Raw genomic sequence first — 27557 nt, forward strand, 5'->3', positions numbered from 1 at the left:
TCCTCAAACGCGATTTATTCTTACTGATGATTATTCAATTTTCTTGTTTGATAAATTTTTTATCGATTAAAAAATTTTTTTTTCCTTTTTTTTCGATTTAATTCAGCGTCAGTCTCGCTGTTAAAAGTTATGACATAGCATACGTACTTATGCAATACGCGTAACTTTTTTTTTCAAAATTAGATAATTAACTCTGTGAAGCACTCTTTAGAACTAAGTGATTGTTAAGAACGGAACAATTTGAGCTGTCGCAAATCGTTCGGTGGAAAAAATAATTTCTTGAATAATTGAAGCAAATAAAATTTTGCTTATTACTATCGCTAAGTTACTTAAAAGATTTTCCTAATCTTTTTGTAAAATCGTAATGTCAGACGCAACGCTCATCGTTACGATGATGATCACAAAATTTGAATTTGAATTTCAGCTGTTACAAATACGATGCGATTTTGTCACTTTTAAAATAAGTGATTTTAAATAAGTGAAATTTTAAAATAAAAGTGATTTCACATTTTTAATTATATTTCCGAATTTCGCCCTACTAGTATTATTGTAGAATTATTTTATGAGTTTTTTTAAACAATTTTATTAATAAATTACTGACAGGCACTAAGGAGTAGCGCTAGAACTTGCTTAACTTTTATGGGCACGATAGTCATTTATATTCGTGTTCTTTCAACTCTTTCACGCGTCCCGAGAGTGGTACTATAAATATATTATATTCAGGAACGACAGAGGATTAAAACTCTTACGACTTGTCTGACGTCACTACAGCTAGTCAGAAGTGTCAGTGATATAAAACTGCATTGATGCCTCTATTGGTATCATATTGGTATTTTATTGATGCTTCTTATTGGTATTGTATTGGTATCTTATTGGTAATACGATGTTATCGTGCCCATAAAAGTTAAGGAAGTTCTAGCGCTCCTTAGTGTTTGTCAGTAATTTATTAATAAAATTGTTTAAAAAACTTATAAAATAACTCTATAATAACTAGTAGGGCGAAATTCATAAATATAATCGTATGTAATCACTTTTATTTTAAAATTTATCACTTATTTTAAAAGTGACAAAATGAAAGTTGCAAGACTCTTATTTAATTTCAATATCAATTGTAAGAAAAGAAATATGAACATGAAATGTATTTGTTATCATATTTGATAAATGAGTATAATTTAATTTGAATTGGAAATACATATAGATGTTATGTTACAATGAATAATAAATATAGAAATTGAGGACATGAGATTATTTCAAATTTGGCGATAACTTATCATATATATGTGATGTTTCCAATCATATATTTTTGATTTCACGAATATTTTTAACGAAGACTTTTTCTCTTCAATCTGATGATAAATTTATATGATAATTCATTAAAATATGCTTCAATGTTTATTTTATGAAAATCACAAATGTATCTAATAAGCAATTTAGTGTTACAATTAATTATTTTAACTGTTAATTATAGCATCTGTTACATAGATCTCTCTAATAAAAATGTGCATTCTACAAACATAACATATTAAACATATAAATATTATTTTACATAAACATAAGTAGTTCTTTCTCATTTATGTTAATAGCTTCTTCAATATTGACAACTTCTTCGTAACAGCTAATACGTACAACTAATGATAAAATTCTTGTAATTCTTGGCAGCTAACTTTGACAGTTCCAGCGTCACGTTTCAATTCCTCAATCTTCTTATCACAGTTGTAACAAAGTCTCGTTGTTATTATTATATATATTATATTGCATATAATTCACACACACACATATTCTTTTGTATTATATTATTTTATTATATATATATATATATATATATATATATATATATATATATATATATATATATAAAAGCACATAACCTTCAATCAGCACATAATTTTGAATTAGCACATAACCTCCAAAATATTCACAACCAAATAATTCATTCATTACAATTATCAGCAATTATATTAACCATATCGTAAGTAACACTGTTTATTAACACTGTTTATTAACACTAATGTAAATACTACTTGGTCTATTCTTTTTAGCTGCACTACTGAACTGGTGCAATAAGTTAAAATGAGAAAGTATATTTTGTCTCGCTCTAACTTATTGCACCAGTTTAGCAGTGCAACTAAAAAAAACATACCAACTGATACCGAGCTTCTGAACATCTCAAACTGACCTGAGCCGTAGCGCCTCTGACAAAAAAAAACGTCAAACTGGACATTTTCTCAGACGACGAATTCCTTAGTCGTGAAACTTAGCGATTTTGGATTTTGAGCTAAAATATTTCAGCTTCTGGAGAACTTAGAGCAAAAGTAAAGACAGTTTTATTAATTAATGTAAACCCAAGGAATCGACTAAATCCATCCAGAAATTCATGAATTCAGTCGTTATAGTCGAAACGAGAATCTAGCCTACATTCAACTAGAGTCGTCCCGTAAATATACATGGTAGGCCGCGTTGCTTCGCGCTTGCACTTGGTTTCGCAACACTACTGTGTCGCTTGATCATGATAGTTTTTTGAATTTCTGCGTCTTATTGTATCAAATTAGAAAACATTTATTGTATTCTAGAAGTTCTACATATATTTGCACAAATGTTACACACACAATTAAATATTTATAAATTTATAATTAAATACATATTTGCAGTTAAATATTTCAGAAACAATACGGAGAAGATTTGTACGACGCGATTTGTGTTGGTTTAATTAACTTTAGTATAATATATATTATACATTAATCTTTTATTTAGTTAAAAATTATCTTCTGGTTACGGGTCAATGGTTATATCAATGGTTGCAGAAAAATTGTTTAACGTACGAAAAAATGTAAAGCGCATCATGATGTTTATTAAATGATGGTTTGCAAAAATTCATATTAAAATTTTTAAGAACAGGATGTTGTAACTGCTAATGAACATGTGTTAGGACAAGAGTACGATTTCTATAACGTCGCGATTTGAAGATCATTTCTGACACAACTTTTTAAGACAAAACAATTAGTAAGAGTGGAAAAATTGGCTACAGTGCTGAGATCACGAAATATTTTCAATTAAAGTAGTAAAAATTAGTTTTTTTTTTCAAATAACGATTTGAAAATAATTTATTTCTAAAGTAGTAAAAATATAAATATCGAGAATTAACAAAAAACATTAACAAGACACTTACGCGTGCGCACGCGCAAGGTAAGACGTATCATGAACCGCATAAAATCTTCGCCTTACTAAATAGGATGTGTCTACAATATATTAAAAATAGATATTAAAAAGATTAACTTTAAAAAAACCCTTATGTAAGATATCATAAATTACAAGCAAAAACATTAATTAAAATTAAATTATTTAATTTTGTTACAAAATATTATAATATTAAAATATATTATTTTATTTATTTTTTGCTAATTTTACTAATTTTACTAATTTTTTGCTAATTTTACTAATTTTATTTTTTTAATTAATTTCCATCCACTTAATTGTAGATAACAAAACACATTATTATATACAATCGATTTTAGTCGATAAGTACTGTCTTGTATAAGAAAAAGAAAATATTGGTTTTCTTTCATTTCTCAAAGTTAAGACCATGCGCACTTTCTTTCTCACATTAAATAGAATCTATATGTAAAATTCTAGGTCAATCGATAGCAGGGATCATTCGATTACCGTTTATTCATTTTTACAAATTTTTACTATTTTAAATGAAAATATCTCATAAACTAAGCATTATAGCCAATTTTTCACTCTTGTAAATTGTTTTGCCTTACAAAATTACGTTAGAAATATCTCTCAAATCGCGGCATCACGGAAATCGTACTATCCCCGTTAGTAGGTTAAGAGGAGAAAGTAGGAATATAAAGTAGGATAAGTATAACAGACAATAAGCTGCGCGAACTTGACATTTTACAAAAAACCATATAAATTCAGAATACATAACGGCTGTGAAATACGTATCGTCGTAACGTATCGCATCTAAAATTTAGAAGATATTCATATTATGGACATAAATTAGGAGATTAAACGACCTATCTCGTAAATGGCGAACCTAATGAGCACATCTCTTGTTCCTATTTTCTCTATATTGTACTAAATTATAATTACATCATTATTATTAATATTTCTCACTTAATTTATACGCGTTAACCTTGATTATACGGTAACACAATAGAGTGTTTCATCGTCATAACAGTATACATTTTTAATTAGTGTTATTGTCCTTAAATACCAAGTGAGACACAAATTTGTATATATTTTATTGAGGATATAAGATTTATATGGAGCATATATCTATCATATACACGCACGTGCACGCGCAGTATATTTCACCCTCGATATTACACGTGATAAAAAAAGATATGAGAAAGTTGATGACAGCAAGAAGCACTTCGACGTGGCCAGATGTTCTCTCGTCAGCCGAGCACGCGCAATAAGACGGAAGATCATCGCGGACGACTTTACGTAAGATTTTCTGCTTCGGCGCGTGACTATGCAGGCACTTTTTAAAGGCCCAATTTAGCGAGGAGAGCACGTGTCCAATGTCACGTTAGTGCGATCGGGGTCGATGTAATGAGTTAAATGAGGCTTCGCGGCATGGTTGAGATTATCGCGACGAATCAGCCGCGGACAGACAAATCGATCCATCACGGTAGGAATAGCGCGAGCTATGCGCGCGGGAATCGTGAGTGGTCGATTCTTCGGCACCTTGTGTCCTATGCAAATGAATGGTTGTTGTCGATATTTCTTCCTGCGATTGACCTCCCAAGCACGTCGTAGGTTACACAAAGTTAGCGGTCTCCATCATTCAGAGACTTTGCAAAATCCTGGTAGATGCCGATAGGTACAGGTTTTTGGACAAGTTTGGACACGACACCTTGTAACATTCTTCGATGTACCTCTACATTATTTCGAATTTATTAAGATTATTATATTTCATATAGGAAGTGTGTTATCTAACATTAGATTTTAAAGTCCTTTATTGATTTCTTCTTTTTTATTTTTATTTACATTAGATTTGTATAGAAGAGACATGGAGAAACAAGCCGATAAGGATATCACTTGCCTAAATATGGTTGCCATAACAAAATATTAATGTTCGTTTTCGCTCATGTATATAAGATGCTATAGTAAGCATAATTCTCTGGAAATGGTACACTAACCTCCTTTACTGCCTATCCATATATGTTTGAGCAGTATATACTCTCAGTGCTGTATGGTGCAACCAAACTCTATGGATCTCTCAATTATGGTATTCGTTCTGCAGACCAGAACAGAAAGACAACAATACTTCTTTAGTTGAGGCAACTATGTATACGAAGATATACTAACTGAACATTATATATTATAAGAACTATGAAAACTATGAGAATTTGTGATATACTTGTGAGAATTATATAGATGGATATGTAATAACAGCAACTTTTAATGCTATATCTATCCAAATAGCACAGAGATTAAAAGAAATTCATAAAGAGATTAAAAGAAATTCATAAAGAATTCATTTTAAAGAATACTTAAAGAATTAGAAAAATGAATATCTGAAGAATTTCTGAAGAATTATTCAAGTCTAATTCATTCTAAAATATTCCTCGGAAGTTTATTATAATATTTCGCGAATCATTACTTCGGATACTCTAAGAATTCGTGAGAAATTATTATTATTAGCTAATTTTATTTACATTTTATGGTTACATTAGACAAATACCTCAACGCTTATAGTAATCGTTGATTTATATACTTTTATATAAATTTAATTAATTTAATAAAATCTTATCTGGTAAGGTGGATTTTTCTTTCTTTTAATTGTACTCTCTTATAACTACTCATACAACACACACAACACACACACACACATACACGAAAATGGTGTAAATCTGATCGTGCAACCTTCATATGATATACCTTGGGTAATGCTAATGTCGGCAGTAACTTTCAACTCTCATAATTAGAAAAGTAACAAGAGGATACTTTGTTATAGTGTTTTGGAAAGCTCTCGAGATAAGCTACAAGAATATGTAATAAAAAGTAGGAGTTTCTATTTAAGAAATTGAAGATGACCTTAACGTAACCTTGACACTGTCATTCAGGATTATACTAATTCTACTACCTAATACAATTCTTAAAACCCTACAATTTTTGTAAGAAACACTTTTTCTAAAAATACATATTTTTTGACATTTTTAGGAGTTTCCAGACTTTTTGCAAACCTTATATATCTCTTACTTTAAAATGAATTGATATCACATGATCAATATTATCTCTCTCATACTGAGAGAGATAATTACTATTTTCTTATTGAATTCAATGATTATGTTAATTAAAAATTCAATGATTATGTTAATTAAAAATTCTTTCAACGATTCGATTTGATTCGGGTGAAATTTCATCGATTCGATTCGATTCGACATAAAAAATCTTTGATTCGCACATCTCTAAGAGTAAGTTCTACATAACATGAAAAAAATATTGTATATATGTCTGGAAATACCTGACGATTATGAATTATAATCGAAAAATGATATTTAAAGATAAAAACACACATGTCATATTTGACTTTAAACTGACAGAATATATTTATAATGATACATTATCAATATAATAAATCTTCAGTTTAATTATTTATCTACTCTCAAATGCTCAAAATGTTCTCCACTTGCTTCAATGCTACATACATTAGATCATGGACTGTCGTTCCCTTTAAAACTCTATAGGTTGAGAATGGCAGACATCTACGATGTGAAGCATTTCTTCATTTGCAATTTTAGTTACATAACCTAAGTCTTTTAAGTGTCCCCACGGATAAAAATCTTATGGATTTAGTTTAGGCGAACGTGCAGCACATGAGACTGGTTTTCTCCTACGTATCAATGATAAGTATTAATGAATACATCTCGAATAATGCAACTAAAATATGTTAAAATAGTCTCATCATGTATAAACCATGTGGAGTCAGTTTTCCGTATGGCACTTGTCACTACATACGCAACAACAAAGTATTGAATATAATCTTACGATTGTAATTCATAAAGCAGGCATTTCGCGACATATGTGTACATGACAGTTTTCTTTATTTAATTATGGAGAACTCATTCTCAAAGTTTGTACAAGTATTTCTAAATCGTCCTGTATATATAGAGTGTCCAAGGTTGAAATATAAATATTTGGTGATTGTATAGGGAATTGAATTTTAAGCAGAAAAATTCCCATAAACATCTGAAAATGTTTTGGTAAAAAGTTGATACCAGAAAAGTTATTGCCTATAGATTTCTACGTTTGGAAGAAGTTAAAAACTGAAATTTATTCAGGATTAGTTGATACAAGAGAAAAATTTATTGCGAAGATTCAGAAGGCCGACATGAGAGAAAATAAAAATAATATCCCAAGAGTTAACAATTCAGTAGCACGGAAGTGTCAACTGTGAGTACACCAGCGAGGAAGACGTTTCAAATAGTTGCTGCAAACATTTTGTAAAAACTTTGTTTCTTTCCCATTAATTTTGTATGAGAATGAAATTTATTTTTTAACAGTTTGTGTGTCTCCATTTAAAACTTCACATAAACTTTTGGATGTTTTATTTTGTATATTTGTTTCTAATTTCTTCAATTCTCTTATAGTATATCAAATTGTGATATTGGGATATTTATTCAGTTTAAAATGTTATGCAATAACTTTTTAACGGAACATTTTCAGAACTATGTTTAATGAGGACTATCATGTTTAAACTTCAATTTCTTGTATGATCATCAAGTATTTGTATTTCAAATTGAGACATCTTGCAGAGATTAAATATTTATTATACAGTGCTGGAAAGAAATATGGCATCAAAATATTATAAACGAAAACTTAATCTTTATGACCCCGTAAATGAAAATCACAGAAACAATTTTGCTAGTTTTATGAATCCTGCTGAAATACACAATTTTTTAAAATCACATCCACATTTTTGAAGGAATAGTATGGCGAGGATATTACAAAACAAAAATCTGAGAATAGCTCTATACTTTATCCTTGAAATTAAAAAGAAAAGTTTATATCATAATTTTTCACGAAGTAATATTCATTCAAATTTTATTTATTTTTACCTACAATGTTTTGATGCCATGTTTATTTTAAGCAATTTATTTATCGCCTCTCAAGATTTCTCAATTAAGAATATTATAAGTTAAATGGAAGTTAAATGAAACACATAATCATTGCTACATAATAAATAAAGCATAAATTACGTCCATGCGAAATTGAGGATTCCTCAGAGCAATTAGCGCAATTAATTTGCGGAAGCAGCTCTCTTCCCAGCTACGAATTTCGCGCTCCACGCGAGGAACCATCGTGTACGCGCTGATAAAGAGACGAACGTCTCGTCTTCTCTCATTCATCTCGCGTTAATGCAGTTGATAATTACGGATTCTGCTGCGGTGAGTGATGAACCGTCGTGACGTTTGCAAGAATGTAGGTCCATTTGTCTCGTTTCTGCGGCTCGTCTCGCGCGTGATGAATTTCACTGACCGGGCGAGAAAAGCATGCTACGTACACGCGATAATGAATCTTCCTTGTCTATAAATAAAAGTTACGCGGAGCCTGTTGCGTAAATGAACTGAGAGCGAGAGCCGAGAGCGATCTGACTGTTCGCGACGAAGAGGTGTCATTGCCGTAAAATGGAATAAAACTTGCTGGACGATCCATGACCATGAGCTCAGCTGTCATTACCGGCCACTTTCTCGCCGTAATATACCATCTGTGTTTGGATTTCCGACTTCCTCGCGAACAACGACGGTGATGATAGCGACGACAACGACGATATCAGGCATTTGTCAAGAACCGTACTTTAGCGAGTACATCGCAATTAACGGTGGTTACGATAATGCACGCGTGTCAAGTGGCCCTCTACGAGAGATTTCCAAGCATTCGAGCGTATTTCCATTACGGACAAGCTTCTCTTTCTTTCTTTGCATTTCTCCTGTCTCTATATTATGAGGTGGACATTGCGGCTCGATCGGCTGGGAAATCTTTAATAAAGTATGCGCGTGCGCGTGATGTCAAGGGCACGTCTGGTTAAGTGCGCGAAAAAAAGCCGCGAATTAACGCTTGCGCGCAGATGCAATTTTCTCGCACGTTAGCTCGGAACGCGTGGACGTGTTTCCCAGCGCGTAAACTTGTTCAAGGCTGAAGAGCTGAACTTGGCTAATGTTAATGCAACTGAACAGCATGTTAAAGTTGCGCGCACCTAAGGTCGACAGCGTGATACCGATAACGGTGCATTACCATTAAACAGTGATACCGATGAAAAAAAATAAAGAGAGAAGGGGAAGATAGAAAATCAATCGATAAACATCGCGAGGAGAGAATCCGCGCTTGAAAAGAGTATTCACGCACACGGTCGATCGGGACACCGGGTATGTATTTACTAACAAACGCAGCAGAGGAAACTCGTCTAACTGGATTGAGATAACGTGCTGTGTAAATTAAAAATTTAATTGAAGGTGCGTGTAAATAGAACGACCGCGTGCGCGCTCTCGGAATCCAAGTGCGTTTAACTGTTTTCGAGTCATTAGGAATACAGGCATGGCAGTGCGGCAGACAGCAGGGGAAAAGGCGTTACACTCGTGGAAACTTTCAAGTGTTTAAAAATGGCCCGTTACGTCGGATAAACACGCCACAAGAAGGGACTGCTGCGAGGAGAGGAACATTCGTGGCGCGGGCAGAGGCGCGGAGCGGCGCCCTATCGGAATATACTTCGCGGTCGTAGCGCAGTTGCAATAATTTATCATATATGCACGCTCGTTAAAGTCAATTGTGGTCGTTGTATTGCAACGAGCCCCATTGTCGGCGGTGCATCGACCGCGATCAAAAGTTGCATTACTATTTCAGCAAGAATCTCGACGACCCGTCTCCTGCCAGCTTTGTTGCACTAGTGGATGTTACCACGATCCGCTACGAAAGATTAGAAGAAAATCACAGGATTATGTCCATCTATATAACAATCGTAAACATTGCATATGGCGTATTGGCACGTCAGATTGGAACGCGATAGAAGAATTCGCGCCTCGGAGATCTAATGAAATTCACAACTCCCTGACAATATTCCCACGTGACTCAACACATTGAATACTTCGATATTTACTCTCTCGCTCCCTTTATCTCTCTCTTTCTCCCCTTCCTCCTCTCTTCCTCTCTCCTCTCCCTTTCTATTCATCTCTCTCCTTCTTTCTTCTCTCTCGCTCCTCACACGCACATACGTGTGCGCATACACATAAAAATTGGAATAAAAAACATATTGAATTAAAAAAACACATTAATATAAAAAAACATATTAATGTTATCAATCCGACTTTTCATTTAAGAAACTCTTCAGCTCATATTAAAAGGTTTTTGAACAAGAAATGGGCAAGAATTTTTTTGAAAAAAACTTCACAACATATTGATTTGTAACTAGGAATATTTATTGTTTAAGTTACAAAATAATATAAAAAATCTAATGGTAGTTCAAAAATGTTGTATCTAAAATTTTAAATACATTTTTTTCGAAATCACGTTTTCGAACTCTGCTTGCTTCTTGAAGATTATTGATCCAATTGGCTTCAAACTTCCTAGATATCTACAATGCAGTTATATAAAGGACGTATGTGTCTCAGATTTTACGAAAAATTAGACGTTAGTAAAATAGTTTTAATAGAGAGCGAAAATTGCGTTTCTTGCCGAAAGAAACTTTTTGCACGAAGAAAAAATATTAAAATATTAAAATATTAAATTTAAAAATATTAAAAACATAAACATTTTAGGTACGACATTTCTGTGTGAAAAACCATTATATTTTTAACATAAGGTTATATTTTTATGCAATAAATTATACTAAATTATAAATTGATACGATGTAGGATAAAAGTTTTTCAAAAGAAATTTTTATAGCCTATTTTTTAGGACATCAGAAAGTAAAAGATATCTTAAAATGTAAATACAGCTAATAGACATAAAACTTTTATAAAATCTTAAAATAAATTTAAGATATTCACATAGTACAGATCATGATAATTTAATATATTGAAATCGTTTTTGTCCTCATTTATTTCAATTTTTTGTAAGAATACTAAAAAAGTGTTAAACGTAAAAATTTGTGAAAAATTATGAATATATTTTAAAGTCTGTAGAACACACACAGACAAACATATAAATAATATAAAAAAATGATTTTGCATTTTCACTTTCTATTTCACTTTATTACAAATATAAAGAGAAACGTGATAAAACGTGATAAAAATTTGAGCTTTCATAGAAATTTATAACTTTCCTGAAAATTAATTTAAGAAGTTAGGATTAACAACAGCTAAGAAAATATCAATTAGAATAATATCAATTAAGATTAATATAATTAGAGAGTTAATATTAGAACAATAAAAGTGCTAATATAAATGTGGCTAATATAAAATAACTCTTATAATAACTTAAAATGATAAATATAAAGATATATTGCCTGTGTAGTCTTTACAAAAATTCATTGAAAATTATAAATACGCTAATATTTCTATTTTCCATATAAAAGAGGATGATGTATATGTTCATATAGTTGAACAACAACATATTTTTACATTGACATTACAGTTTTATAGTTCATTTATTTTATTGCTTCTATTTTATTTATTGCTTCTATTGCATTTATTTTATTTATTCTATTGTTCATTTTTTATTTTTAAACTTTTATTTTTGAATTATAATGAAACTGCATATATACATATATACATATATTTTAAATACATAAATAAAATATATACATATAAAAATTGTGATTTTTGTTGTTAGTTTTTAATTATCTTTTTTTTTTGCTAAAGACATTATATATTTTCATAATAGCATGACTTAAAATGCTTCCAAGTAAGATAACATCAAATGACGTATTAATGACGTATTATTGACGTTAGAGATGTCATTAATCAGTCATTAAAACATTATTTGACGTCATCATGTTTCATGAGCTTACATTTCAAAGTCAAATAAAATCTTATTCAGGCTTTATCAACGTCAAATTGTTTACGATTACTTTTGCAATGTAAAAGATGTAATGCAGATTAAGTTTAGTTTCTCCGTTTTTATTATTTATAAATCGTTTTTATTATTTTTGAAACATGAGCAATATTCTTACAAGTATAAAGCCGCGCTATAAATATTGTCTTAAATGTATTCGAGACAAATTTACAATATGTTACACGTTGCAAAGTGATCATAGATCTAATATCGCTGGTCGTCAAACTTGAAGAAAAAAGAAATTGCTTCTCATTAACCTAATCTAATAAAATGATGAAAGACATTTACGATCTAATATACTTGTCATAGCATTTCCTGTTCTTTATCGTACTTGATCGTTTACAGTTTTATAAATTAGGCCACAGTAGTGTCGAACGATCTGACCTGCAGACCTCTTTAACGGATGACGCGTGCTCGCGTGCTCGATCGACTAGAAATTCCACATGTATTCTCGCGAGAGAGATAGCCGATAGGACTCGATCCGCGACTCGAATACACACACGACGCGCCCTCCGCGTGGGACAATCGGATTTCTAGATACGCATTCGCCATTATGTACACGAGGCGCATGTACGGTGCCCCTTTATGTACCCCGTTACGGTATATATAAGCGCGTTCCTAAGAGCTTACGGTTCCCTTCTCTCCGCGTGTCGTTGACATTGCGTCCGCCAGAACGATACCGTTCGTTTCTCGCTTTTCCCTCGCTCGTAGATCTGCTTACGTTTCGCCGATAAGTCCGGAAGAGCGGTGGAATGCCAAGTAACGTCCTTGCGTATCCTCGAGGAAATCGGTGGGCCTGTCGTGACGGTCGATGCACTCGCATGACAACGTCATGCACAAGATCGCGATTTACGAGCTTGTTAAAAGATATCAAAGAAATGATATTGCAATCTCGTGAACCTCGTGAGAACACGATCTAGAAAATCAAAAGAAATATTATGAGCAGATTTCACAGACGAATTAATAGTAAATAATCTTTTTATTCTTAATTTCCGTGTTCAATCGTTGTGCAATATTTCACCTATTTTCTTTTTATTTTTAAAAAGTCGCAATTTGTGCGCGCGTTAAAAAGGATTATCGAAAATTCGTAAAAAAAATGTAAAACGTAAAATAACTACTAAGAAAATAAAAAGAAATATTATAATGAAAAGGGAAATGTTATGAACAGATTTTTAATGAGCGCATAAATAATAAACAGTTTTTAGGCAAATAATTTCCTTCTTTTTATTTTAATTACGATATCATTGAGCAACTTTTATTAAATCGTGATTTGCACGCGGGTTAACAAAGATTATCGAAATCGTATTATATTACAATTTCATAAGCCACAATGATTATTTAGAAAATCAAGAGATATATATGGCACTATAATGGTTGAATAAGAAATAGCCGTAGATAAATAATTCCTTTTTTTATTATTTTTATGATAATGTTGCATTGAAAGGGTTAAATATTTTTCTAATTTTCTTTTTATTTTATTTTTTATTAATTATTTTTAACTTTTTATTTTTCTATTTTTTTTATTTTCTGATGTAAATATCAATGGATATTTCTGCGAAGCTCAGTCTATGATTTAATTTCCGTCTTACAAAAATATCTTGCTTCTAGATCGCGACCCGTCCTTGTCAGACCGTGAGAACGCCTGTTTGCATTGTGCTTCGTCACAGTCGACGAAGGTCTTCGCGTCGCATTTATTTCGAAAGCGTTTTGGTTTCTTTCCCGTAAGACATGCAATGTCTCGCGTGACTAATATTTGAGAAATGCAATTTAGTAACGTTGCTAACGTACTACACAGATTTGTAAATTGTGCAGATTCATTTGATTTCAATGCAAAATTTAAGATGCGAGCCAGTTATAACTAATAATTATACAATTACCGTAAGAATTATATTTATCGCGACAATCTCCGGGCGTTTGTATTACATATCCATCTAATACAAACTTCTTAACCTTTTTTATGCGATTGTCAACTGAAATTCACAGCCACCGAACGCTCATATATATAGTTAAGAATACTTTATATAGCCTATTTATCCTTTATTATTTATTTATTATCATTTTATTTGACATCTATTTGTTCGTTGCCATAACAAATGATATGAAGTAAGCATTTAGTTAAAATACACACACAATTTAGTTAGAATTTTATTTTACGCAAAAAATTGAAATCAATCGTTAATAAATAGAAATTTTTGTGCTAATTAATAACTTGTTGATACTTGTTCATAATTCTTATGTAAAAGTAAGCATTTCTCTTGTTACTTTCAGTCACCCAAAGTAAAAAATTGTATATTTGTGTTAAAAGAACTTTCCTGTCAAAATTTTTGTGTCAGAAATGCAATGTATATGCGGATATAAATTCAACTAACTGTCATTATACAGGATGTTTCAAAACAACTTTCGAAGCTCTGGAGACATAGTACAAATTAAGGTGAACATAAAAGTTCTATAACATTTTGCGATATTCGCAATAGTTATTGGGGTATTAATTAAAGAAAATTTGTGAATGATCATATGAAATACATATAATAGCTTTAGTGGCATATCTGCCATCGTGTGTTTGTACATTAGGTCAAATTGAACAAAAAAGTTCTCTACTTTTTTCCTAACAACTTTGTAGATTTTTAGTTATTAATTAGATAACATTAATATATTATCGTGAACGCCAAACTTCCTTAATTAGTAATTGAAAATCTACAAAGTTATTAAGAAAATGGTAGAGAACTTTTTTATTCAGTTTGACTTAATATAAAAGCACACGATGACAGATGTCACTACTACAGCACATCTATTATATCTCGTGTGATTGTTCATAAATCTTCTTTAATTAATATCTTGATGATTATTGCGAATATCACAAAACGGACTTTTATGTTCATCTATAGTACCTACTATGCCTTTACGAGAGCTTTGAAGGGTGTTCTGGGACACCCTGTATTTTGTTTGAATATTTCGTATTAAACTTATATTTAACAATTGTAACTTATATTCAACTTATATTCATTTATATTCAAAAACTTATATTCAACAATTGTAACAGTTAAAACAATATATTTTATATTTAAGTTTACGATTAACACATAATTTTGAAACGTAATTTAAAAAACGAGTAAACGAAATTTACATATTTATTATGACGTTTTATAAAAATCAATTTTACTGAATTAATATGTGCGCGTATGTATGTGTAGGTGTATACGCGAGCGCGCTACGTTATTGATGATATATTTTATAACTTTATAATTTACTAATCTAATCTAAATGCAAATGTTAATTTTCTTCTGTAACAGTTACTATATGTAAATCAGCATACTTCACATTTTGAATACGAGATAGAAATGTCGTTTCTTTTTATTTTCTATCTATGGCAAATATTTTCAAAAAACATAAAAATAACATTTTATTCGCGTTAAATGTTATATTATAAATATATCAATTTTTATGTTATTAAATTTGCTTCCAAACATTGTTAAAACGATAGTTACTCTCCGTTAGTTGTGAAAATAATATTTGTTTTATTATTTGATGTAATGGCATCATGTTAAAACCAAAATTAGAGCGGATCATTTGGGATAAGAGAAATGCGTTAAATATTACCTAAGCTAATGTAGCTTAGGTTAAAGACTTCTAAAAGAGAGTTAAAAATCTAAAAAAGGGTAAGTGTTTTTCAGACGTCTTTATGACTTTCTTCGCTACCTGAATACCTTTATAGAAAAATATTATTGGTAATTATTAAAAAAAAAAATAGTAGTCATTAATCACTTTTTAGTGATTCAGTGATTATTTAGCGAATTATTATATATGGTATTTTCTGTTAAATTTCCACAAATTAATCTATCAGAATAGAACAATCTAATACTCGATTATTTTGTTTAAATAATAAAAAATTTAGTATTTCATATTTTGCATCGATATGTGGTTTCGATCTTGTAGTGATCACTATCCTTTCTCATATCGCGAGTTATCTGCTGCTTAATCTGAATAATCGAACTAAAACTCTTAGTGTCAATGAGCTGTGACAATATCTTATTGAATTATGATAATATTCTCTTGTATCATTTAAAAATTTAATGATATATTTATTGACAAATAATACAAACGACTCATCGATAATTGAAATGCGACTAATATTGTTATAACCTATACCAGCGAACCCCACTATATATGATTGCTTTTAGACTTTCAATTAAATATTATAACGAACTAAAAAAACAATAAATTAGTTTAAGAAATACAAGATATGAAACAATTCATACTAATCATGAGAAAGTTGGTGATTATCTATCTCGTTATTAGGGAATAATTTACACCACAGTATTTTATCAAAACCTAATAATACATTAGTGATTATCACTATTTCTTGATATAGAATTAATGGAAATTATACGGTAATTGAATCGTACAGCGATTCTTCTGAGACCATTACATATCCGACAACTGTCGAACATTATTTGAATACATTGCGTCTGCATTTTATCCCCCGTGCACTCTCGGCAACGCATACGCAACTCGTGGAAGCGCAGTGTCACGTGTGTAAAAGCCATAAGCGTGTAAAGCCACAAACATTACGCAATCTCGAAGCCGACATACGTGTATCATTTGGAAGATTGCATTCAAACGACGTCATTCGAGGGATGTTAAGCTTCCGTAAAGCGTTTAAATCAAGGGTCGGTAACCTTCTAGCACTCGCAAACCGCATCCGACTTTTAATTTTAATAAGGGGCCCGCGGGATATAAAGGGGATCGTGTGTGCGAAGATGAGAGGGAAGCAAAACATAGCGAGGCAGTGCGGTTAAATCACGCATCAAAATTCCTGCCTAGAAAATCGAAGGAATATTACGGATGAGTGAACGACGTAAAATCAGCAAGAGACGTGGATAAATAATTTCCTTCTCTTTTTTCCTTCTCCATTTTTCATCACGATATCGCGTTGTATCGTGGTAATATTTTTCTCTCGCTGGTTAAAATTACAAATATTAAAGCATATCTTACGGTGAATTGTGTCTTCTGATTCCCACGCGGTAATGAGAAAATTAAGTAATAGTTCGATGACAATGCAGTTATCCTCCGAACTGCGGTTATTCCGTGAATTGAGTAATCATAGTGGGAAGATCGAATAATAGAAATAGCAAAGACCGGAACTCCGAACTGCATTTTGCAAGAATGAAAACACTAGCGACGTGTACGCGACGATAGGATTGAATTTCTTCTATTATATTGGGTAATTTTTGTTACCTAATGAAAATTGTATTACAGCACTGGTATTAATTTTTCAACATCACTCAACAAATTTGAATACGCACACAAGCGCTTTTGGATAGCACTGTTAACTACGATGCCAGATAACTCTTTCTACTCACGCTTTAATTTATTTAATGTTAGTGTGCGACTTTTCAAATAGATTCTATTAAGAACTTGATCGTCTATTGCAGTTATACAGCGTTTCCTTACTTTATCCTTCATTCATTCTAAATTTTGCCGTTTCTCAATATTTTCTTAGCAATTTTGCTATTGAATTTAACCATATTATTTATAAGTTTATTTATGTGCACCATTATAAGCACATGTATCAACAATACGCTATCGCATATTCTCATAGATCTCTTCATAAATACGTATGAAAATATATCATGAAATAAATAATTTTTCTTTAACGTTGATTATCTCGAAAAATTTGCATTTAATAAAAAAGATGTTCTGAGTAAAAAGTAAGTGGTTTTACCTTTACTTTCACATAAAACAATTAAAATAGGAGCTTTCCATAAAAAAATATAGTTGATCTTTTTAATCTATAGCAGCGCCATCTATAATATGACTAATATCACCTTATGTCCCCTTTAATACCAAAGAAATTTTGTCTATAACATTTTTTTCATATGATGTATATTTCACAAGATATTTATCATTAAAATTATAAATGGTTTACTCTGTGTATTAGAAATCTAGATAAAGCAAATTATATTGCTGCTAATTCTATTGCTAAGAATAGCGATTACTCAATTTACTTTCCTTCTTTCAAGGAATAATTATCTTCAAGAAGTAATATTTCTTTGATAATAATCTTTGATAATAATCTTGAAATATGTATACTTATAACAAGTTTCTTATATAACAAGCTCATTATTATGTACTCAAACAAAGAATTTATTTTTTATAAATATATTATTGCAGAACTTTATCGAAAAAAAATTGGTCCGACTCTGTGTAGTAAGAAAACCGAATTTTTACTTTAATTAAATATTCTTAATTAAAATGTATCCAAAAAATATTCTAAATAAACAATGCTATTAAAGGCTTGTTTTTTGCCTACTGAGACAAATATGGAATCGTTATCATTCCTTACATATTGACCAATTGAATATAATGGTGCTATTAGAATCACCCGGAAATACTGGGAATATCTTTCATTTTAAAGTTAATTATTTATGGCCTTTTTTTACCAATGTTCTTTGATGATTATAATAAATAAAGTTATGATAGACTCGCGAAACATACAACTCAATATTTAAAAAAAGTAACATTTATTTGAATGCAATATGTATTTTCGTGTGTGTACTTGCAGAGGAGTGTTTTTTTATTATTATAATTATTCGTACATAATATACTTTCGTAGCAATCTTCTACTTTCTGTCAAGTATTAATAATCTTGATCCCATTGTACGTGTCGTTTGTAGCTTTTCAATTTCGTGCATGCGTAAACAGTGTGACCGATGCACCTGTTGCATCGGCCTGCGAAACCAAAGCGGCTTCGTCGCGCTTCACGCTCAGCGAGCATTCGCTTCTGCGAGAATCAGGTCATACGAGAAGAAACATCATCTCCCAGACAGGACGACAGACCAATTACGGGATGGATGCCTTCTCCGTGCCCTGGTTCCCTGATTGCCAACCTAGATGATCGACTTGGCGCTTCGCGTTATTTAACCCCGTGAAAGAAACATTCGTGGTGCAATCGCTTTGCCGCGATTCGTAAATTGTCTAGGGAGTAGATTGTTTCCGTCGTGTGCAAATTAAACGAGCGTTGCTGCCGCCGCTTGTCATATAAGTAATAAGCGGCGTTTGAAAGTGACCACGAGATGCGAAAAATTATGTAACATGTATATCTTCTTTTATGCGTGCAGGACTATCGAGCTGATCGCTTTGATAGCGATCTCCAGTACGCTTTTCCTCTTCCTGCACACGAGGGATTTGCACTCGCGTCTGAAGAAGATGGAGGTCCGTCTACAGCCAGGAGAAGATGATGTGCTCTCGGCCAATCAACTTTCTTCCGGTAAGATATTGAAACAATCGATTAGAAGGAAAATGCAATCACAATTTTAAAGAATAATGTCATAAATCTCTTGATAAGAAAACAAAATAGATGAATACAAAAGTCTAAAACACAAAAAGATATCACAAAAGTATATAGAAAACTAAATAATGCATATATAAATATAATTTTTTATAATAAAATATTAAGTGTTTATTATAAATATATATTAATATATATTAAAATTATTCTATTAATTCAAAATTAATTATTTAATTTTAATACTTTGTATTAATATTTAATATTAATATTAAATTTAATATAAATATTAAATTTAATATTAATATTAATAATAACAAATTCTTATATATATATATATATATATATATATATATATATATATATATTATATTATTAAGCATTTATTTAATTTCCTATAATATTACGAATATTATATAGGAGATTATAAATATAGTCTGATTTTGATGAGAACGACTCGTCATTTTCTCTCGGTCAAAGCGACGATTTGAGATGACCGTTAATTGGAAGTGACCAATTATCTGCTTAATTATACGAACCGCGGCAATAATGACCGACGGCTTGGTTCTCGTTGCCTGAAAATGGACTACATCGGAATTACGTTCGTGTCAGCCGGCAGTCCCGAGGCACGCTATAATAGACACGTTTATACGCGCGCTTCTACGTGCGCGTGCATACTCCCTGAGGGTGTTGTTGACTTCCCGGTTGAGGAAGGTCAAGGTGTGAGAGTGAACCGCGCATATACGATATCTTCGAGAATTACGGACGCCCATGAAACTCACGCGCAAGGATGAAGTACAGGATGTGCTTCACTAAAAATAATAATACAAGATGCAACTTAGTGACATTTAACGTAACGCGCGCATGCTGGTAGTGATAATTGATTAAAAGTCGTTCTACGTTGTAAAATTTTAAGGTGATATGCCTAAATCTTGGATTCGATAAATGTCTTACTAATCGGACATCTAATGTCACAAGACCGAGATTGTTTAGTTTCTATAAGGAAACACATTTTTTGAGATAGTTATATCGCTAAGTATCGTATTTTCAGCGGCGTATTAAAGCGCATCCAAATCCAATTTGAATTTAACTTTTCTTTTTGTAATTTAATCATTCAATTTAATAAAATATGTGAATCTCTTAACAGCGTATATACAGCTGTGTTAAAAAATCTCATTGGTGTTTTTTAATATTTGATAAACCGAAATTATAGGAATAAACCTCTTTATAGGCCATTCAAATATTTCTGTTAGTTTAATATTTGACTTTATATCTGAGAGTCTGTTAAGAATACTAAAAAATAATAATTTTTTTATAAGAATCTAACCGAATTAAAGAGTCAAAATTATAATAGAAATAGGAACAGAAACAATTGAGATCAATAATGATAAGCTTTCCGTCTAGCAATTCTACTTTATGGCTAAAATGAAGATACTTGAGCATCTCTCGTTTCAAAAAAGACAAAAAGAAAAGAGAAAAGCAACGACGTATCTACGTCAAGGAAAATGATTTTGTTAACGAATACACCGCTTCGACCCTTTCAGACGCACTCTTTGTTGTTACTTATCACACAGGCGTGTGCCTCGAGAGAAAGAGAGATCTCTATCGCTCCAGTAGTTACTATTCCACATTCATTTCGCGGGATTCGTAACGGTAGCGAGGGGCTTCGTTTACTCACAATCACGGGCTAATTATTCGTGCATGTCCCATCGTCTCGCATTACACGTAGTAATCCATATCTCCGCTGCGTGCCGCGCTGAGTACCAGTGCCAAGTATATTTATTGCGTTACGGCTTGCAATTACATCCGGTGTCGCTTAATTATTTAAAGCGGCGCGAATATTGCGGAACTGTCGTGAAGCAAACTTGCATGAATCGCTCGCTTGTTCCTCCGCAAAATAGACAGTGTATATATTAAAGAACAAAGAGACATCAGCCATGAATTATTGGTGAGACTATTATCATTTTTGCGTGCCGCAGCTTTTCATGGAGCGAATCCACCGATTGCTTATGCCACGCACGAACACATTGAGAGATGCGTTGGCGTCGCATCAAAATCACCAGGAGAGCGAGCTCTCTTGCGAATTCTCAGTCAAGTAAAATGAATCTCACTTTCAACTTCAACGACACCCACGTACGCTCGCCGTCAAGTTATGTTAACCTTTATATAACATATATCTTTTTGGCACCTTAAAGATATATTGTTCGTATAGTCCTACAAAAAGTCACGGAAAATTAGAAATACGTTAATATTTCTACTTTCCGTATAAAAATGTATGTTATACACCCGCACGCGAATACATTTGAAAAACAATATATTTTTACTTTAACATAATATTTTTATAGTTTATCTATTTTATATTTTATCTATTGTATTACTTCCAACTTTTTCAAGTTTTGATCTCTTTGAATCACAAGGAAACTTTGCATACATCATTTTGAATATTTAAAGTACATATATACAAAAAGATTTTAAGATTTTTGTTATTATTTTTTAATTATACGGAAAAAAACATTGGGATATCACTTACTTAAATATAGTTGTCATAATAAAATATTAATATTATCTTTTGCCTAAGCATACAAAATAGTTGTAATAACTATAGTAATATGGAAGTGATATACTGGCTTTCTTTGTTCTATCCATATGTGTTTGAGCAGTACTCTCAGTGCTGTATGGCGTACCCAAACCCTATGGAACTCTCAACTATAGTTTTCTTTTGTAGACCACAACAGAGAAATAGTTCATTTTAAAAAAGATTTGATTAACAAAACCAAAATTTGGTTAAAATGGGATCAATAAAATGTTTGATAATTATAACCAAAAAATTTAATTGCCGTTATTTTATCTTATTTTTCAGTAATATGTTTACTTAGTTATTAAGCAAAGCAAAATAACGGTAATTAAATTTTTTGATTGTAATTATCAAACATTTGGTTGATTCCATTTTAATCAAATTTAGATTTTGTCAACCAAATCCTGTTTTTAGTGCAATGTTCCTTTAGCCGAGGCAACTATATATGAAGATATACTAACTGAATATTGCGTATCATAAGAATGTATGTAATTGTGAGAACTATATCAATGGACATATATATGGACATATATATGGACATATAATAGTAGCAACTTGTAATGCAATATCCATTTAATTTAAAATCACTTAAATTTTTTTCTTTAACTATAGAAAATGTAGTTATAACAAACATAACCGTTTTCTTCGTGAAATTATTAGTATTTGCCTTAGTCATTAGCACTGTAGAAAAATCAAACTTTCCTTACGACCAGCGGCATCTGTTCACAGCTGTTAGTTGTATTTCTTTTGGAATATAAAGTGCGTGCAAGAAGCTTAACTATAATACTGGTCGCACGAGAAACTAGGTTTTTCTAGACGTTATTATATTTGCTGAACTTATTTAAAGTGAATTTTTGATCTAGACTCTGAATAAATATTAAATAATATTTACTTTTAGATGTAATATGTATTAAAATCTCTAATTTTTCCACATTTTTTCATTTTTTTTAAGATATGGACAATAATAGTTGGTTTATTTAAATTTCGTAAAAGTAGTTATAAAAATCTATGAAAAATTATGAATATACTTTTAAGTTTGTAGAATGGAACTATATAAAGAAGTGATAATATATATTCATTTACGTATTTCATTTTATTGCAAATTAAAAGAGAAACACGGCTAAAACGTAAGTTTATATATAAAGTAAGTAAGTTTATATACAATTTTAAAGCTTCTGAAAATGTATTTAAGAAATTAATACACCAGAATTCTTTCGTTCGATATTTGAATCTTCAGGAAAATATTACATTTTATTTTGTCAAAAAGTATAGTTATTTTGAAAATTTATAATTTTTTTAGGTAAAAAGTGAATAAAATAATAGTTTCAGTTTTTGTAATATTAATTTATTGTAATATGAATTTTCTTAAAATTTTTACAAAGATTAGTTATAGTTGAATCTTTCTTTTATTCATGACTAGAGTTTGACTTTACATGAATTTTAATCATGTATAATGCAACCAGAAATAAATAAGCTACTTACATAAAGTTTTTCTTATATATTACATTCAATATAAAGAACGGGGAATTATAATAAAAAATTATTTTCATTTTATATCTTTATTTTACACTTTATTATAACCTTTAACACCTTAATGTCATTGCACACTAAGATCAGAAATAACACCAAAGTAACTTTGTCTTTTTTATAACAAATACTTGAAATAGTACAGTAAATATAACAGCTGTGAACAGATGCCGCTGGTCGCAAGGAAAGTTTGATTTTTCTACAGTGCTAATGACTAAGGGAAATATTAATAATTTTACGGAGAAAACGGTTATGTTTGTTATAATTACATTTTCTATAGTTAAAGAAAAAAATTTAAGTGATTTTAAATTAAATGGATATGGAAGTTGCTATTTAACCTAAGAACAAGTACCTATTTAACATTTTCTTCAACTACAGTTTATTTTAACGCGGCAAACAAAAGTTCTCATTTCACGAGAAATGCAAAAATAAAGATCGGTTGTACACGAGAATAAACTCAATATCTAAGATTACGATAAATACGGTCAGAAAAAAGGAAAAGCACTCTACAGATGGCCGTTAAGCGACAACTCCTCACAAGAATTTATCTCAGAACACAATGATTCACGATGTACCGCAGAATGAGTCTGGCAATTACCCTAATAGCCACTCACGTTGCTTTCTACCGCTAGAAATTCGCTCGTGACAATCGCAAGAATAAACAGTCAGTCTCTCGTTTTTATCGAGCGAAAGCGTCTGTGCGCGTGCTCGTGCGTACGAGTCGCGTGTTTGCTCGCGATCCGATCGATAAGCGGCGGTAATGTGCCCATTTCCGTGATGAAGAAACCTCGGTGAGAGGAGGAAAAGAGGAAAAGAAAAGAAAAGGACAGGTTCGCATCGACCGACAACGGTCACACTCGCGAGGAAGACACGATCCGCGACGAGATCCGATGTGCTAAACATGCTGCGCTATGATCGGAGGTGTTTAAATCTACGCGAGATAAATAGTAATAGAGACGACGAGGGCCTATCTCAAGGAGCCGATCGGAATACCTCGAAAGCCATTATGATTTCTCGATAATCATTTGAACACACTATCATTTAGGCACGGCGCGCTATTATTTAAGAGCTCGACGTGCGCGCCGCATCGTTAAGATATTATCGGGGCGCGTTACATTTTCCATATTTCCAACTTAGTTGCCAGCGATTGCAATCGTAGTCTTTAAGTCATCATCACTGGAGTGCCGGGTGGTCCAAAATTCGCGCGGAAACATTCGCGCATGCTGTTTACTCCTAGTCGAAAATGTTTCCGACGAGTCTTCGGCAAACATTCGTTCAAGCGTTCGGTTAATTGCGTGGAAAAGTACTACAAGCTTATGAGCGGCCACATAGCTTACTAGAAACTAATTTTGATCTAATTGCAGCGTTTAGGAAGAGCGGAATCGTCCAATGAAGCTCTCTGAATGGTAAAAGATCCTCGCAGTTTCCACGAAACCTCGACAACTGCTCGCAGAGAACTGTACTGAACGTGTCCAAAATGCTTCGAGAAGATATTTCCGCTCCTTCTGAACGCTCCAAGTGGGCCATAATCAGCTTTTAGCACACAACCACTTCATTGTTGACTGAATATTCACTTACCGCTTAATTCACTTAATGCTTAATCCTAATAATCAAACAGGAACTGATGGTGCCAATGAATTCTGACGATATCTTGATAAATCATGTTTCTGATATACTCTTATATCGTTTAAAAACATTATAATGACATTCGTTGGCAAATATTAAAAACGATTCAACAACAATCTAAATGAGATTGAAATTAATATATTACTAAACCATCTAAATAAATAAAAGTTTATCTTTTAGACCTTTAAAAAATGTGCCATGTCTTGAGACGTCTTGCATTTTTTATGAAAATATTTCTTTTAGAGATCTAAAAGAGACATCTTATGCAACATATTAATGTATCTTTAAAATATTTGAAGATGTCTTGGAGATATATGTGGAAGAGAAATGTAGAAAACATTTTATATGGCACATTATATCTTTATGACGATTTAATGTTTTTACGACGTCTTTAGGATATTTTATAGCCAGATTTAAGACGTCTTAAAAACATCTTGCTTAAGACTACTTTAAGACCTTTATATTAACATATGCTACTATAGATTTCTATAATTGTATACATATTAAAAAGGGAAGAATGTTCTACTTATTATCGTTTATTTATTATAGTCGGTTGAAAGTTATGATTAGATTGTGGATTTTTGCTCATCTGTCCTATTCAGGATAGGATTAAATATCGATGGCATCTAGCAGATATTCGGCAGATCGTACATTTTAAACATATGCTGTCGAATAGCGGTATTTGGTAACACACGATTTAAAGTTTGAAGCATACGCCGAGTACCATCACCACCTGTTAGCTGTCATCAACACTTAAATCCTAATCCTGTGTGAGCAGGACAGATGAGCGACAGAGTTTAACTATTATTCTAAAGAGAGATCTATATGGAAGAAAGGAGATTTTTACTTGACACAGTCACTTAAGACAGCAAACTAACCAAATTATAAAAATTCACATCTTAAAAAGGTCTCTTTCAGTTGTCTTTATAACGTCCATTGAATGATATTTTTAAGATTATACATAACTATCTACATTACCGATTATGAGATTTGTTATTATTATAGCAATTATTATAACAATTGTAATAACGACTTCTTAGGGTCGTCGCACATAAAATGATATAATTGCAGTTTAATAATAATTTTTTTTAAGATCTTAATATGTTTTACATGACACTTGTAGAGACTCAATTCTATCGCACAGAAAATGGCATAGTTGCATATATACAGCATAAAACCATCTCAACTAATGAGCATGTTCTGCAAATCAATGGCACTTTTTTTAGATCTTCAATGATTTTGTGCTATGTATATGCAGTTATATCATTTTATGTGCGACGACCTTAAGAAGTCGTTATCACAATTGTTACAATAGTTGCTATAATAATAACAAATCTCATAATCGGTAATGTAGATAGTTATATATAATCTTAAAAATGTCATTCAATGGACGTCATAAAGATAACTGAAAGAGATCTTTTTAAGACGTCTCAAATAAGACATCTAAAGTAAGATGTCCATAAAACATCTTTAGGTAACTTCTTAAATAATACCATTATAACACTTGGCTGCGAAATTTAACTTTTTTTGCTGTCTGAAAAAGAAAAGTGGTTTCCCATAATTATTTGTGGGTTAAATTCTAATTTGCAAGTAAAAATGCTCTATTACATCAGGTTTTTAAGAAAAATAGATAAATTCGTAGCTCACGAACCCGCAAGAGACTTCGAAAAGGGCTCAAATTATAGCTATTTTTACGCCCATCACTACAAGCAAAGCGCGCTACAAATTCAATGATGCTGGCTGTAAAAGATTTCATATCTTCATTTTAATATACAATATTCTAGCTTTAATTTGAGTCTTTTCCGAAGTCACTCGTACGTTCAGTTCGTGAGCTACGAATTTAAAAAAATGCCTTAAAACGCGTTTATGGGAGAATCAACTCTATTTTTTTCAAAAACTTGAAATAGAGCACTTCTACTTGTAAACTTGAATTTAGTGCATAAAAAACCACGGGAGACTACTTTTCTTTTCCAGACACCAAAATCATGCAACCCAGTGTAATTAACCTTAACTAAGAGGTTTTTAGATGTCTTTTTAGACACGTATGTTATCTAGGTAATAACATGATTGCTTTTAAATTCCTAACTAATTGATTTCCTAACTGACATTATGATGAATTAGAACAAGTAATTAGTTTGAAAAATACAAGATATGAAATAAATTATATGGATTCTAAGAAAATTTATGTTTATCTTTCTCGTGGTTAAGGAATAATTCACATCAATAATTTATCATAAAAATCTGAATCCAAATCTGACCGTAGAATTACTCTATTACGTCAGATTTCCGAGATAAATAGGTTAAAATATTAGGACCTTAACTTAGTTTCCGCCCGCAAATGTTAGATGGCAATGCAAACAGTTCTAGTAGTCATTACTAACGAAACAGGTAGTTTGTGATTAATTTCGACATTTCTCGATAACATTCAGTCAGCATACACAATTATTTTCCTAAACAACAATTTCTTTTGCTTTGTGAAAAATGGAACGCGATAAAGTGTTTTTTCGACATGTGCTTTTGCACTATTTTGATTTGAAAAAA

At 31.6% G+C, this 27557-nt stretch overlaps 1 protein-coding gene across 3 annotated transcripts in view; it reads left to right on the plus strand.

Moving 5' to 3' along the window:
* LOC116850352 (heparan sulfate 2-O-sulfotransferase pipe) overlaps window positions 1–27557 on the plus strand; it is a 150623-nt gene that overhangs the window by 39555 nt on the left and 83511 nt on the right. For all 3 annotated transcript variants that reach the window (XM_032828549.1, XM_032828547.1, XM_032828546.1), the window contains exon 2: window positions 19122–19270. In XM_032828549.1, coding sequence (XP_032684440.1) covers window positions 19210–19270 — 61 coding nt within the window. In that variant the 5' untranslated portion in view covers window positions 19122–19209. The remainder of the gene's footprint in view (window positions 1–19121; window positions 19271–27557) is intronic.

The sequence above is a fragment of the Odontomachus brunneus genome, unplaced genomic scaffold (assembly GCF_010583005.1).
Source record: "Odontomachus brunneus isolate Ranch 3 - 2012 unplaced genomic scaffold, Obru_v1 Obru_scaffold_143, whole genome shotgun sequence".
In the NCBI taxonomy this organism is placed as follows: Eukaryota; Metazoa; Arthropoda; class Insecta; order Hymenoptera; family Formicidae; genus Odontomachus; species Odontomachus brunneus.